Raw genomic sequence first — 13,858 nt, 5'->3', positions numbered from 1 at the left:
ACAATTTTAATCCTTACCATTTTTCTTTCCCCTCCCTTTGTTTATCCCACTTTTCTAGCTCTGTGTCTTAAGTCCTTCCTCTGTTAACTTTCTTGCTGTCTCCCTCTTCCTCATTCTTTCAAGCGTTGCCGTTTCCCCATCTTTCTTCTGTCTTCCCCTTACACAACCACGATTCCTCTTTTTTCTCCCTTTCAGCTATGGCCACTTCAGAGTTGTAACAGATTTAAAAATCTTCACCTGCTCTTCCCCCTGAATTGTGATTGGCCTAAAGTTCTCCCCTCTTAGCCAGAGATGTAAGTCTTTATACCAGCCTCAGCTATGTGTCCAGTCCTTATGCCTACCCCAGCTCTCTTTCTCCTAGAGCTTTGAATTAGATATATTCAAAAAGGTATTTAGACACCTAAACATATTTAAACAGTGAAGCTAGAGTCCCATGAAGGACCTTAAACTCCCTCTTTCTTGTGAGTGGGTAGGATTTAATGTTAGAGCTCATCTATAGTAAGGAATTTGCAGCAGTATGGTATAGCTATTCAGATGCAAGTTTCCCTACTATAGATGAGCCTTAAGATTAAATCCTACTCATTCACAAGAAAGAGGGAGTTTAAGGTCCTTCATGGGGCTCTAGCTTCACTTAGGGCTAGGTTTCAAATGGGCTTGGGTATATAAATATCTTTGAAAAATCTGGCCTTTAGCATCTTAGGCGCACTATTGATGGTATTCTCCCAGCCTAGCACTCAGACTCCAGCTATGCAATGAATCATTTTGCTCCAGTGTTTGGTACTAGCCTGCTCCTGTGGCTATGGTATCCTGGCTATTGTTATGTAGTTCTAGATGCCAGTTACTCTGGACACTCTGGTTATATTAGTACCTGTTCTTGCCTCCTCAGGCTACTGCAGTCAATTTCTGCTATTGGTGCTTTTTAAATTGCTCATTCTTATGAAGTTTAGCATTTGTTTTACATTGTGACTGTTCAGAGATTGATGTTTGAGTTTGGCTATACAGATATGCTGCTGGATGAACAGTATAGGGCATCACATTGCTTTGCAGCTTTATTGTAGTGATTTTTTGAAAGCTCAGTGTATGCTAAGGGTCCCATTCGTCAAGGTCAGTATTTCCCCAAACTTGGACGCTGCTTGTTCAGGGAAAGCCCCCGACGGGACAGTTTGTTTACCTGCTGCATCCGCAGGTTCGGCCAATTGCGGCTCCCACTGACCGCAGTTCACTGTACCCGGCCAATGGGGGCTGTGGGAAGTGGCACAGGCAGAGGGACATATTGGCTGCCACTTCCCGCAGCCCCCATTGGCCAGGTACAGCAAACCGCAGCCAGTGGGAGCCGCAATTGACCGAACCTGCAGACGCAGCAGGTAAACAAACTGGCCCAGCCTGCCAGACATACCAGACAAGGCCAGCCAACCAGACTAAATGGATCCTGAACATGTCTCGGTTTTCCTTTGGGTCTAAAGAGATTTGGTGCTGATGAAAGATGCCTAGCAGACAGCCCTGCAGACCAGGGTCTTTAATTTAGCCACAAACCAGGTACAGGATGTGCAATGGCAGTGTGCTCTCCACTCATACTGCCCTGCAGATATATTTCTGGGGTTCCAACATGTAATGACATTAATCATGTTTATTTTACTAACATTCTTCATTGTGAAATCTGTTCTGTGTTTGTATAATAAATACAAAGATGAATCTCACTTTGCTGTATTCTGCCCATCTTTCCAGTCTCTCTAGGTCCTTTTGTATTACTGAAGTCCTTGTGTTGCCCTGTGCTGTTGATGGGCCAGGGAATTGGCTGTCCAGAGAAAAGCAGAAAGTCAGAGCTGGCATTAAACCAGAGCATGAGGAAGGAGGAAGATGGAGAAGAGTGCAGAGAGGAAGCTGTGGAGAGAGGTGACCAGCAGCTAAGAGCTCTCCGTGGTGTGGCAGACTTAAACAATGGTAATTGTTTTTTACTCTCCTTCCCCCCTCATCCCCTTTTTGTGTCATTCACTCCATGTTGTGTGCTCTCCCCCCCCGCCTTATTCTTTTTCCCTTTGCTAAAATTCACATATGGAGGATTTGTACAAATCAGATATTAGAACTAACTCATTTGACTCTTCCAAGTGAAAGTTTTGTGCTTTAGGAAAAGCGCTACTTGAGGATCCCAAGTGTTTTCTTCCCTTCAAAACCCTAAACTGGGCAGATTTTCTTTCTAGTTGAGGATGGTTGGATGTTGGTTGCATCTCCCTCCACACTACATCAAAGTTGCTCCTGAGTTTGCTGAAGGGTCACTTCTAGGTCATGGACCCTAATTGCCAAGTTATATCACTGGATTAGCCTCCCAAAAGCTTTCTTCACTGTTTTAAATGCAGATACTGTTTTATCCCATGCATTTACCCTCTCTCACCCACTATATTCACCTTTCCATTGTGGGCTTTTCTTCATTGCAGTGTGAACTCAAGTTACCAATACTCCAGTTACCTCCTCTCAAGTTAGCTTAGCTTGAGTGAGCGTAGTCACAGTGGAAAACATTCTGGCTGCACAGCGTTTGGATTAGCAACACGGTAGCTGAGTCCCAGCTGCAGTAATAGCTCCAGCAGCAGCACTTGAGTTTTAACCCATGCCCTTTGATGGGCCTGCTAGGTCAAATTTTGAGCACCACTCCACTCGAGTTAGAGATTTGTATATGCGGATGGGAGTCCAGTTACAGGCAAGAGCTCAAGGTAACACTGCAGTGAAAACAAATTCTGAGTGTGTTTGCCTCTGGGGTGAGGAGATTACCTTGCTAGGGACAACACATCTCACCTCTATCCATTTTACCCCACTTCCTATGCAAACAGAAGCTTTTGTTTCTCGTACACCTCTGAATAAAAATTCCTTCTCTTTACCTCCTTCCCTTTAGCTTTGTCTCTTTCCTTGAAACTGTGCAAATTGGTTGAAATACTGGCAATAGATTGTCAGACCTGACCAGGAACCCTGAATCTATTTCCTTGATCTGGTGTGACCAGAGAGCAAGTGTGAAAAATCGGGACGGGGTGGGGGGTAATAGACGCCTATATAAGAAAAAGCCCCAAATATGGGGACTGTCTCTATACATTTGGGACATCTGGTCACCCTAGGTGTGACAGGGCATTAAAATATGGACCCTAAGCCAGAGCTGAATTTTGTGATTAGGGCCTCGCTCCCTAGAAGTCTGAAGAAACTCCCTCATCCAGACAACCCTCACATTTTTGGGGGAATGGGTTTCAAAGTCAGACTGACCTAGATCCAGATTTTGTAGCTTGAGCTCATTTTTGGAGACACCCTCCCAACTCTCCCCAGCTGTCAGAGGCAAACCAATGCTAAGATTTTAAAGGGGTATAAGATAGGGTTGCCAACCCTCCAGGATTGGCCGGGAGTCTCCAGGAATTAGAGATTAATTTTTAAAGATTGTCATGTGATGAAATCTCATGAGTATGTCCAACCAAAGTTGGCAACCCTAGTAAGAGTAGATTTGACCCTTCCTCCATCCTAGTGAAGATGGGCTGAAAGTTATATAGGCTGAAAGTGCCAAAGGGAAATTTGCCATCATCTTCTCACCACCCCTTACTCTCCCTGCCTCCATGTGAGTTCTAAGCCCCACTTCCTCTTGTTCCTACAGGAGCCATTGGGCTATACAATATGGGACGGAGCTGCTGCCTGAATTCTCTGCTTCAGGTGTTCTTCATGAACACACACTTCACCATGATACTACGAAGGTAAGAGATGCACAGGAGCAGTACCCATTCACTGAGCTCAGACTGCCAGCGATAAGTCTGTTTTCAAGTGGAATGTCCATCCAAAGGAATGGATTATGAGGAGGTACCATGTGCTTCCCAAACAAGAGTGAGCCCTGAATATACCAAAGGCAGAAGACTAGGGCTCTGCCAAACACAGCCATTTTGATTCACAGGGGTTCGTTAGAGACTGAAAATAGGCCATATTTGCACATTAATATAATTTAATCCCAGACTGGGATATTTGAGATAATATGAATACTGATCTAAGGATTATATTTTTCCATAACTAGGGTGACCAGATAGCAGGTGTAAAAAAATCAGGACTGGGGGTGAGGGGTAATAGGTGCCTATATAAGAAAAAGCCCCCAAAATCAGGACTGTCCCTATAAAATCAGGGCATCTGGTCACCCTATCCATAACAGCACAGTTTTATTCTAGTTATATCCATGAAGAATCCCTGTGCAACAATATAAACCATTCACTTTACAACTATAAATATTACACAGTTATAGGCCCAAATTGTACAGCCTTATTCCTGCCTGGGTTAGATATTTGTTTGGGTGGATGGACAGCATGTAGTGTCCCATTGCTTTGCCCCTTTATTGTGCCACATTGACTTCAGGGGGTTGCATAGAACAGGGGAGACAGAGCAGATTTTGACCCTGTACCTTTCTGCTGCCCATACTGACAGCTATTTCAGTTTGTTTAGCTCACTGCAGTGCATTTAAGTGGATAGTCTCTGTATATTCCCCACTACCTCCATATTTCCCAGAAGAAGGGTACACTCATTGACATGCTGTAGAAGGTGCACAGCCACCAACAGTGCTAACCTGTGGCAGGTTATCTCCCCATTGACAACACAATCCTGTCCTTCAACACCCCCACACCAGGGGTTTCCAGTCCTCCCCTTTCACACAGGGATTTTGGGGACTGGGCCCTTGAACAGGCAAGATCTTTTCCAGTTGGCTTCTTACCCTCGGTAAATGTTCCCCTTATGGCAAAATCCTCTCAGAATGGGTAGCAGGACTCAGGCCTGCCCTCTCCACCAGCCTCCAGTCCAGGGCCCCATGGTAGGCAGCTACACTCAGCATCCCAAGGTGCTAAGCAGCCACCCCCAGACCACTTCCTACCCAACTCTCTTTTAGCTTGCAGGAAGGAGTAAGTCACTCCAATCCAGTCTCTGACCTGCATTCTCAGTCACCAGCCTCTTCTCTCTGCAGGTTTGCACAGGGCTGTGGAGTCAGGTCCCAGGCAGTGAGCACCAGGACAGTACTTTCTCCTCCAAACAACCATTTTCTCCCTTCCACAGCCTACTTCTGAGGCTCCACCACTGTTCCTTTTAAAGCCCTGCCTCCAGCTTGTGCAGGCATTGCAGGTGTGGCTGGGTTGGGCCACCAGAGCTGTTCTTTAACCCCTTGCTCTCCAATGTGGGGGGTTTGTATTCCCCATCTTACACATCCCGGGGGAAAGAGACAGGGTTGCAGTGCTGCAGAGATGTAGAGAGAGACTAGAACTGGCATAGAGATGTCACTGATATCTGCTTGGTACGAGGAGTGGGAAAATGAGCAGTGGAGGGTAGAGAAGGAATCCTCCCCCCATAGCCACAGGGCAACTCCAGAGCCACTGTGGAAGACCCCAGGCAAAGAGATGGTGGGGGAGGGTCAGACCCATGTTTCAGCTGGTCCCATCCCTGCCCTGGTGTTAAAGTAGAATGAGCCAGAAGGGGGAGCTCTTACTGCATCAAGCAGGGAGGAGTTACTCAGCTAGGGGGAGCTGAAGGGGGGCTGGGTGGGTGTGGAGGGAGCTGCTTACCAGCCCAAGGAGAAGAAGGGGAGCTCCCCTCTGCTTTCAGAAGAGAAAAGGGATGTGTGCTCACTTTTAACCCCTGCTCATTCCCCACCTGCTGCCCAGGGCCGGATTTCCAGTTAGGCACAGTAGACACGGGCCTAGGGGCGCTGGTGTTCTAGGAGCACCTAAAAGTTAAAAGTGGGTTAAAAGTTAATATATACAGCTCCCCTGCGGGCTCCTGGCATGGGTTGGTGGCACTGGCAGAGCCAGAGCGCGGCTGCTGCACTGGGCTGCTGGAGGTACAGAAGGTACCTGGAGACCGCTTGCCGGGGGAAGAGTTACAGTGTCCCCCTTGCACCTCACCTGGGGTGGGTGGGCTGCGCCTGGCTTGATCTGGGAGCCCCATGCGTGGTGGAGGGTCTCGTGCCTTCCTGGGGTGGCTGTGTTTATATTTCTTTTGGTTTCATTTTTTATGGAAAACATAAAGGTCAACTGTAGGCAGGGAAAGCACTGAAGATGCTGTGGCTAGGGGCACATAAGGTGTAAATCCAGCCCTCCTGCTGCCACAGAACTGAGTGCCACACAGGGTACACACCCTCCAGGAGTCCCCTCAAACCCTTGCGCCATCTTGCACAGCGTAAGTAATTTGAGAGTAGATAACTTGAGCTAACGCTGCAATAAAGAAAAGCCCACAATGGAAGGTCTTAATACCAGAGGGACCATTGTGTGTCGGGCCCAGTCTGCAAGATGCTGAGTGCCCTCAACTCCTCTTGAAGTAAGAGAAAGTAAGGGTGCTCAGCGCATCACAGGATTGAGCCCAAACATATCACTGGATGTGCATCTGGGTCTCCAGGATTGAAATACAACTACAAAACTCCATTGCACTGCTTAGGTTCTGAAATGTGCTCCGGCCAGCCCCCGCCCTTCCTGGTGTCACCTTAATAGTAGTTTGTCCTTTGTTGCCATTTCCTTCACCCCATTCCCCCCCCGCCCCCCCCGGCACCCTATTTCTAACCAAGAGCAGGAACTGAACGTGTTGAAATTTGCTATTTCTGCCACCCAATATGAGGCTGATTTTCAGTCATGTTAAGGCCCCTTTCCAAAGCTTTGGCAAAATAACTTCCTGGGCAGGCCACCTTTCCAGCTGGGGGAGAGTTGAAATAAGGGCTTTATACCAGCCCTGTTTGTAGCATGGGCAGGATTTTGGGTGTGTGGGGGCAGAAGGGAGTGGGTGAAGGGCAGGAAGAGGTACGTATGTCTGGAGCCCACTGTGTTACAGCTATTCTTTGTTTCCCAGGGTGACTTAAAGGCGCCTCTGGCCCAGCTATTCTGCCCCAAACTCAGGGATGAAGGAACTTAGAATCAAGGCCTAACTCTTTAAAACATGCTACCTGCCCCATTGGTTGAGGTAGTGCAGCTGCCTCCTGCTGGCAAGTCTTCTTTCTTTACTCTTTTATCATAGACATATATGTAATGGTTGCCTCTTCAACTGCTGTCTGTGCTGTTTACTCTGCCCCTTTGGTTACGATGGCTGGTACTCTGTACCTGTGATGCTTGTTCACTGCTCCTGTTGCATTTTCTATTCACAGGATCAGAGTCCCGGTAGGACATGCAGAACAAAAGGAGAGTGTCCCATACCAAATGCTCTTGCTGTTGGAACAGATGCAGCGTAGCAAACAGAGAGCCGTGTATCCCCAAGAACTTGTCCTCTGTCTCACTGTGCACAATTTGAAATGTAAGCGGTAACCAACCAGCCCCCGGATGCTGAACCGGGGAAGTCACCAAGCACTAATAGGCTCAGTGTGCCCTCTGACTCCCCTCCTCATGTGCTCTAGGAATGGGAGAAGTGGTGGTGCAGAGTCATGCTGGTTGCAGCAGCCTGTCCACGGGGGAAGGGCAGCTGGGCCTTATTTCCAGATCAGGGGAGAGACCGACAGCCCTGGAGAGTGACCTCACTTTTGGCCAGGGGATGCGATGGCTGCACATATTCTATAGGAGCAGAATGTTTTACTGTAGGTGAAGAGAGGCACTTTGGTTCTAGACAGAGGTGTGAAATCCTTTGGGAGTAGAGGGAGTCAGATTACTGCTTGACGTATCGTGTTATATTGACATGATCACATCGGGGAAGCTGCACTCTCTCTCTCTCTCTCTCTTATTAGAAAGTAAGACCATGTCTACACTAGCATGTGTGTTGGCAAAACTTTTCTCTCTCAGGGGTATGAAAAAACCCACCCCCGGAGTTACAGAATTTTTGTCAGCATCAGTGCTTGTGTGCAGAGCGCTATGCTGATGGGAGACGCTCTCCCGCCAACATAGCTACAGCCACGCGTTGAGCTGGTTTTAATATGTCGCCGGGAGAGCTCTCTCCCATCGGCATAACGTGGTTACATAAGTGCTCTTACAGCAGCACAGCTGTATTGGTGCAGCTGTGCTGCTGTAAGCTTGTAAGTGTAGACATGGCCTAAGTGTCAGCTGGAAGAAAGAGCAGGAAGATAAATGGATGATTGGACTCATCCCTGAGCTTATAAGACATATCCATCTTTTTAGTTCTGTCATAAATGCTGAGAGAAGACCCGATCAGATCAACCGTCCAGCTGAGCACTTGCCAAAAGCAGATCTATTATTGTACATATGCGATCAGTAGTGATTAGTGATGTGTGTGTGTGTGTGTGTGCGCACACATACATGTGCAAAATGTTGCATATATATTGGACTAATCTTTATCGTGTAAAATGCAGAACAAGACACTGTTAAGAGAGCTATAGTAGAGATATACCAGCAAATTCAGACATGGTATAGGCAGGAGGGTAAGCACTTGAGTGTGCCTACTTACATCAGAGCTAAATCTGTCCCTTTGAGATTGAGTTGCCTACATTTAGCCTTCTCTGTTCCAATGAAAGTGAGATGGCCAAATAAATCTCACAGAGTTCTACAATGTGGCCCACATTCTCTCCTGTCTTTAGTATGGAGGAATGGCGCATAGGCACAATATATCCTAGCCTACAATGCTCTGTCTGGATTGGGATGGACTACTAAATCCTGGGACCTGTAAACTCTGGGGGCTGTACCTCCATATTAAAGGCATGGATGGCTGTAATCTGCTCAGTGGTATGCAAATTAAGGAGCAGATCCCTATGCAAGAACACAGCTTAAGTATCTGCACTGGGCATTGGGCAGACTTGCAGGGAGATTGAAGGCAAAAACACTGTGCCCCAGGCTGTGGAGCCATTCCACAAAGGTAGTTTCAGCTGCCCCTAGTGCACAGGTAGCTTCCATGGAACAGGGCTCTGTGCTGCACAGTATGTGTGCACTCTCTGCCTGATTCCTAAATCCTGCCCCCACTCCAGCTTGAGCAGTGTAGACTGGTTCTGCTCCGTGGAGGAGGGCACAGGATTTGTCCTTAAGTGTGGTTCTCAGGCATCTTCTCAACAGGGCTCTTTAAACAAGCCCTACAGAAAACTATCTTCCATGCATCTAGGTTTGTAAATGTGCCATTTGGGCCCAGTGAGAAATCCAAGTGTAAGATTCCCGCACAGTACTTGACTCCTTGAGCTGGCAGGGAGTGCTGCGGTAGCATTGTGTTCAGCCCCTGGGTTGGAAGGAGGTGCCTCATATTGTTCTGTAATAAGACAAAGAGATTGTTCCAGAGTGACATTGACTGGACTCCAGGGGAAACTCCACCCTTTCCTCATAGGTCAGGCAGATGTTTGGTATGGTATGGGGGGGGTTAAGACTGGGGAGGACTGTGGATGAGAAAGTGGATGGAAACCTTAGGTCTCTGAGAGGGGCTCCAAGGAATGAAATGTGCTGTTTGCAATGCTAGCATTGGTTGTAATGTCTCTGTTTGTCCAGTGTTTGTCCAGTATGACGCTGCTCACCTCTTCCTGAGCCTCTGGAACCTCGTTAAGAATCAGATCACAGACCGGCAGCTGGTAAGTGCTCTGATGGAAAAAAGGAATGTGACACCTGCACCCTAGAGATTCCACAGCTTTCCCTATTCACTAACCGTGGTTCTCTGTGAGCCTCCATGAGTCACCTCCACCTCATCTGGCATCCTGCTACCAAGCAATCCGGCCTCTCACTTCCCAGCCACAAGGAACTGGCAATTTAAGTCTCAATTAAAATGTATCCGTACATCTTTCAGACCACACCAAGGTGGTAATTCCCTTTGTGGGGGAGACTGCTTGTTAATAAGAAAAAACATGTTCCTTCTGCAAAATTGGGTTTGGTTAACTCATGTTTCTTCCTACCTCAAATGTACATAAATATTGTTCAGTATTATCTTTAAACTTCCCCGCTTGCATTAATGTCTGTCAGCTGCCTCTAATATTCAGTCATGGTTTACATGTTATCTGGATGGTAGTTCCTCCCATCAGAGGCTCCTAGGCGAACAGTAAACAGTAATGCTGACTTTCCTCCACACCAGTAGCAGAGTTTGTTCATGCAAGTTCAATACAAAACTATACATATAAGTGTCTCACAGTTATGCCCCTATTGCTACTGTAGCCTGATTATGTAGTCTCCCATGGTGTTTATATCAATGGTTCTCAACCTTTCCAGACTACTGTACCCCTTTCTGGAGTCTGATTTGTCTTGCGTACCCCCAAGTTTTTAAGTGAGGTGAAACTTGGGGGTATGCAAGACAAATCAGACTCCAGAAAGGGGTACAGTAAGACAAGACAAGACTACTTGCTTACAAAATCAGACAAAATACAAAAGTGTCACAGCATACTATTACTGAAAAATTGCTTACTGTCTCCTTTTTACCATATAATTATAAAATAAATCAATTGGAATATAAATATTGTACTTACATTTCAGTGTATAGTATATAGAGCAGTATAACCAAGTCATTGTCTGTATGAAATGTTAGTTTGTACTGACTTCACTAGTGCTTTTTATGTAGCCTGTTGTAAAACTAAGCAAATATCTAGATGATTTCATATACCCCTTGGAAGACCCCTAAGTACCCCCAGGGGTACATGTACCCCTGGTTGAGATCCACTTATTTATATTGTCCTCATTTAGATGCTGTGAGGTACTCTCTGTCTAGGCAGATGAAAGATCTGGTTTCAAGTCCTAAAGAAGTGACGCTGCATTAAGTGTCTAATACAGTCACTGTCACACCTGCAGAGGGAAGAGCATCAGCTGTGTTGTTCATATCCATTTCTTGTTCTTTTCTACTCTTTAGGCTGACAGGTTGACCACGCTGTACACTATCTGGGTGCAGGAGTATCTGGTTTGTCAGAAGTGCTCCTTTGAAACCAGGAGGGACAGCAACATGGTAACCCTCCCACTCCCAATGTTTAATGCCCATTCTCAGCGACTGAAGACACTGGTACGTTCAGCCCTTCAAAACTCCGCACTTAATGGGGAGGAACAGTCCACTCCGCTAAGGCACCAGGCATCCACTTCAGGTGCCTCTCCTCAGAGGGGCTGTAGCCAGTGTCTGTGCAAGTGATACTGGTCTTTCAGATGGATGTAAAACTCTGTTTATCCCAGGTGGATTTACAGGCGGAAGATTAAGCTCTTGAGGCTCCTTTCTGAAAAGCTTAGGGGAAAATTCTGGTGTCCTGGCTAGGTTTCCCCTCTCTTGGTAAAACACCTCCTTTAAAAGCTCTGTGTGCTTATCAGAGCTTAGATATCACAATAATATATGCCTTAGAAATATCTAAGGTAGCTAGATAACATGAGCTATTGCTGAACACAGAAATACTGCATTTACCTACAGAGGCCTGGTACTATTTATGCTGCAGTACTGTGTTTAGTGATGCTCCGATACTACAGGGACGCGGGGGTCATATACATGTTTAGCTAGATAGATGCTATGGTGTTCAATGATATTTGGATTCAAAGGGCCTGATTCACATTTACACTAAGGCCCCATTGTACTTCTGTAGCAATGGACATTTAAGGGATCTTAAAGAGGTTGTAAATTACAGTTGCACTTCAACACCTTTTCCCTGAATCAACAGTTCTCCTTATCTCCAACTAGTGCAGTTGGCTCAGGGACCAAAGAAAGAGGGGACACAAGTTGAGATCAATCCAAAGATTTGTTTCTTAAAACAGGAATTATGGTAGGAGTTCTGATCCAGCAGAATCAGAATATGCATGTGTGTGTGCACAGCCACTTGTGGGCTAGGAGGGCTAGTAGCAGGGCTTGAGTTGTGCCGGAATGCTCCAGAATGCAATTCCTGCATGCCAGAAGGGCGTTCCCGTACTTCTTTTTTAAAGACTCCAACACTGTATAATAGGTAAAGTGGGGATTATGAGCATTTTGCCACTGACTTCAAATGGGAACATGATCAAGCCCTGGGGCGAAGGGGAAGGTTTAGAAGGCCAAGATTTTCAAAAGTGACTAGTGATTTTATGCCCCTCAGTTTCTGGGAACCCAACTTGAGAGACCTTAAAGGCACCTGATTTTCAGAGGATGAGTGCTCAGCACTTCCCAAAAATCAGTCCCCTTTGAGCCTTCTCCAACTGGGCCCACAACAATGAAGGCATCCAAAAGCACTAATCATTTTTGAAAATGTAGGCCAAAATGTCCCCAAATGCAGTTTCATGCTCTCGGTGTAGGGTTGCACATTCCATTGTGCTTGATCCATAGTCTTTCTAACAGAACACTCCTTAATGTGTTGGCGTCAGTAAGAACAAACAATGTTTTGCTTAAGTTACTGCTTTCCTGTGCTGGAAAAGGAAATGAAATCAGGTTGTTGGGGTTTGAACTAAGCGGAAAACATAACTGGAGCTCTGTCTGGGCCTGTATAGACTAGGAGACATGTTTTCTAAAAATGGAGTAAGGTTACTTGATGTGGCTAACATGACTTGAAACACCACCTAACACATAGTGTACACACAGTTTAACTCTTTAAAATTGTGTTAGCTTGTAACCTAAGAGGGAGCCTAAACTACAGTACAACAATATGACAAATAGAGGGAAACTGGAGAGGCAAAAATTAAACTTTTAATGTGAAAAAGAAGCAAAGGTGAAAAAAGACTTTAAAACCAGCCCAACATGTCTTTTTGGATCTCTTTTATTCACAATAAAGCCGCAACAAAACCAATTTATTTTCCTTTGCTAGACACTTTGAAATACAATACCTTCTGAAGGTTTGCCTTGAAATTGCAGCCTTTGAAATGAAGCAGAAATAGAAATGTAACTTCTCAGAGGAGTTCTATTTGGCTGCTAGAATCCCTCACTGTGTTTCTAGGAGGATTCCTTGCACTGCTTTTTCCAGCCCGAGCAGCTGACTGACAACAACATGTGTCTCTGTGAACAGTGTGAAAGGAAAACACCAAGTCTGCAGGTAAGTGACTGTTCCCCTAATTCTGCCTACACATGGAATTGCCATCAGGGTCGAGGTGCTGCCACTGCAGACATATAGCAGTGCAGTGAGTCTCAATTGGCAAGACCAGCTATATTAATGTTGCCAAAACGAAAGAGAAAGACCTATCAAGCTGAGTACAACCCACCCAAGGTAGGATAGTACTGCTCAAAGTCTCCATTTCAGGCCATTGCCCAACATGGACATTCCCTATTAGCATATCTCTCACCCATCCTGCATTTTGTAGGAAAGCCCCACTATTCTTGCCGGCATCCCACCGTGCAACTCCCATGCCTGCTTGTGCCTGCTGTGATCCCTCTAACAGGTGCTCTCCTCCATCCCCTCCTGTGTCCTTGTGTAATAGGCAGAGGGAGCAGTATAGTACATGCTTCAGGGTAAGGATAGTAGACAGAGTGTGAAGTAATGCACAAAATGGACACCTTAAGGCTGAGCCTCTGAATCACACCAAAGATGGGAAACTTGGTGATCATGGCTCCATTACATGTATGCGTTATCCTGTGTGTGTGTGTGTGTGTGTGTGTTTAGCACCTGCATTCCAGGATCCCCCAAACAACTGTGCTTGTATTTCTGACCTACAGCTCTTCATGCTATTCCAGTTCTAGGAATAAAATGTGAACAAGTGCCTTTTACATATGCCTGAAACTGAACTGTGGTCTTCTAAAGTGACAGGTTGGGGGAATTGATTCACTAACCACTTTTCACCCTAATTACACTCACACTGATCTCAGCATCTTCATCCATTCTTGATTCTTTAGTTTTCAGTTCAAGTGTTTATTGCTTTGCAGGGCATGAGGCTAACATGTCTGCCACAGACCCTCACTCTTCACCTAAAGCGCTTCTGCTACAGGAAATCTTCCTGGACTCAGAAGATCAGCTACTCTCTGCCTTTTCCACAAAGCCTTGATTTCAACCAGATCCTGACACAAGAGCAATTTCACCCAGATGCCAAAGAGAAGGTGAGACATTCTCATCCGTTGTACTTGG

The 13,858-nt window shown here is 46.1% G+C and overlaps 1 protein-coding gene across 1 annotated transcript in view; it reads left to right on the top strand.

Moving 5' to 3' along the window:
- Positions 1-13,858, top strand: part of USP18 (ubiquitin specific peptidase 18) — a 28,064-nt gene that overhangs the window by 6,143 nt on the left and 8,063 nt on the right. The window contains exons 3-9 of the mRNA XM_073319626.2: positions 1,726-1,941; positions 3,623-3,719; positions 7,118-7,263; positions 9,381-9,460; positions 10,720-10,866; positions 12,740-12,835; positions 13,660-13,830. Of these exons, the coding sequence (XP_073175727.1) occupies positions 1,726-1,941; positions 3,623-3,719; positions 7,118-7,263; positions 9,381-9,460; positions 10,720-10,866; positions 12,740-12,835; positions 13,660-13,830 (953 nt within the window). The remainder of the gene's footprint in view (positions 1-1,725; positions 1,942-3,622; positions 3,720-7,117; positions 7,264-9,380; positions 9,461-10,719; positions 10,867-12,739; positions 12,836-13,659; positions 13,831-13,858) is intronic.

This window comes from Lepidochelys kempii, chromosome 1, assembly GCF_965140285.1.
Source record: "Lepidochelys kempii isolate rLepKem1 chromosome 1, rLepKem1.hap1, whole genome shotgun sequence".
Taxonomy (NCBI): Eukaryota; Metazoa; Chordata; order Testudines; family Cheloniidae; genus Lepidochelys; species Lepidochelys kempii.
The sequence above is the reverse complement of the archived record's forward strand: the minus strand, read 5'-3'. Positions and strand labels throughout refer to the sequence as shown.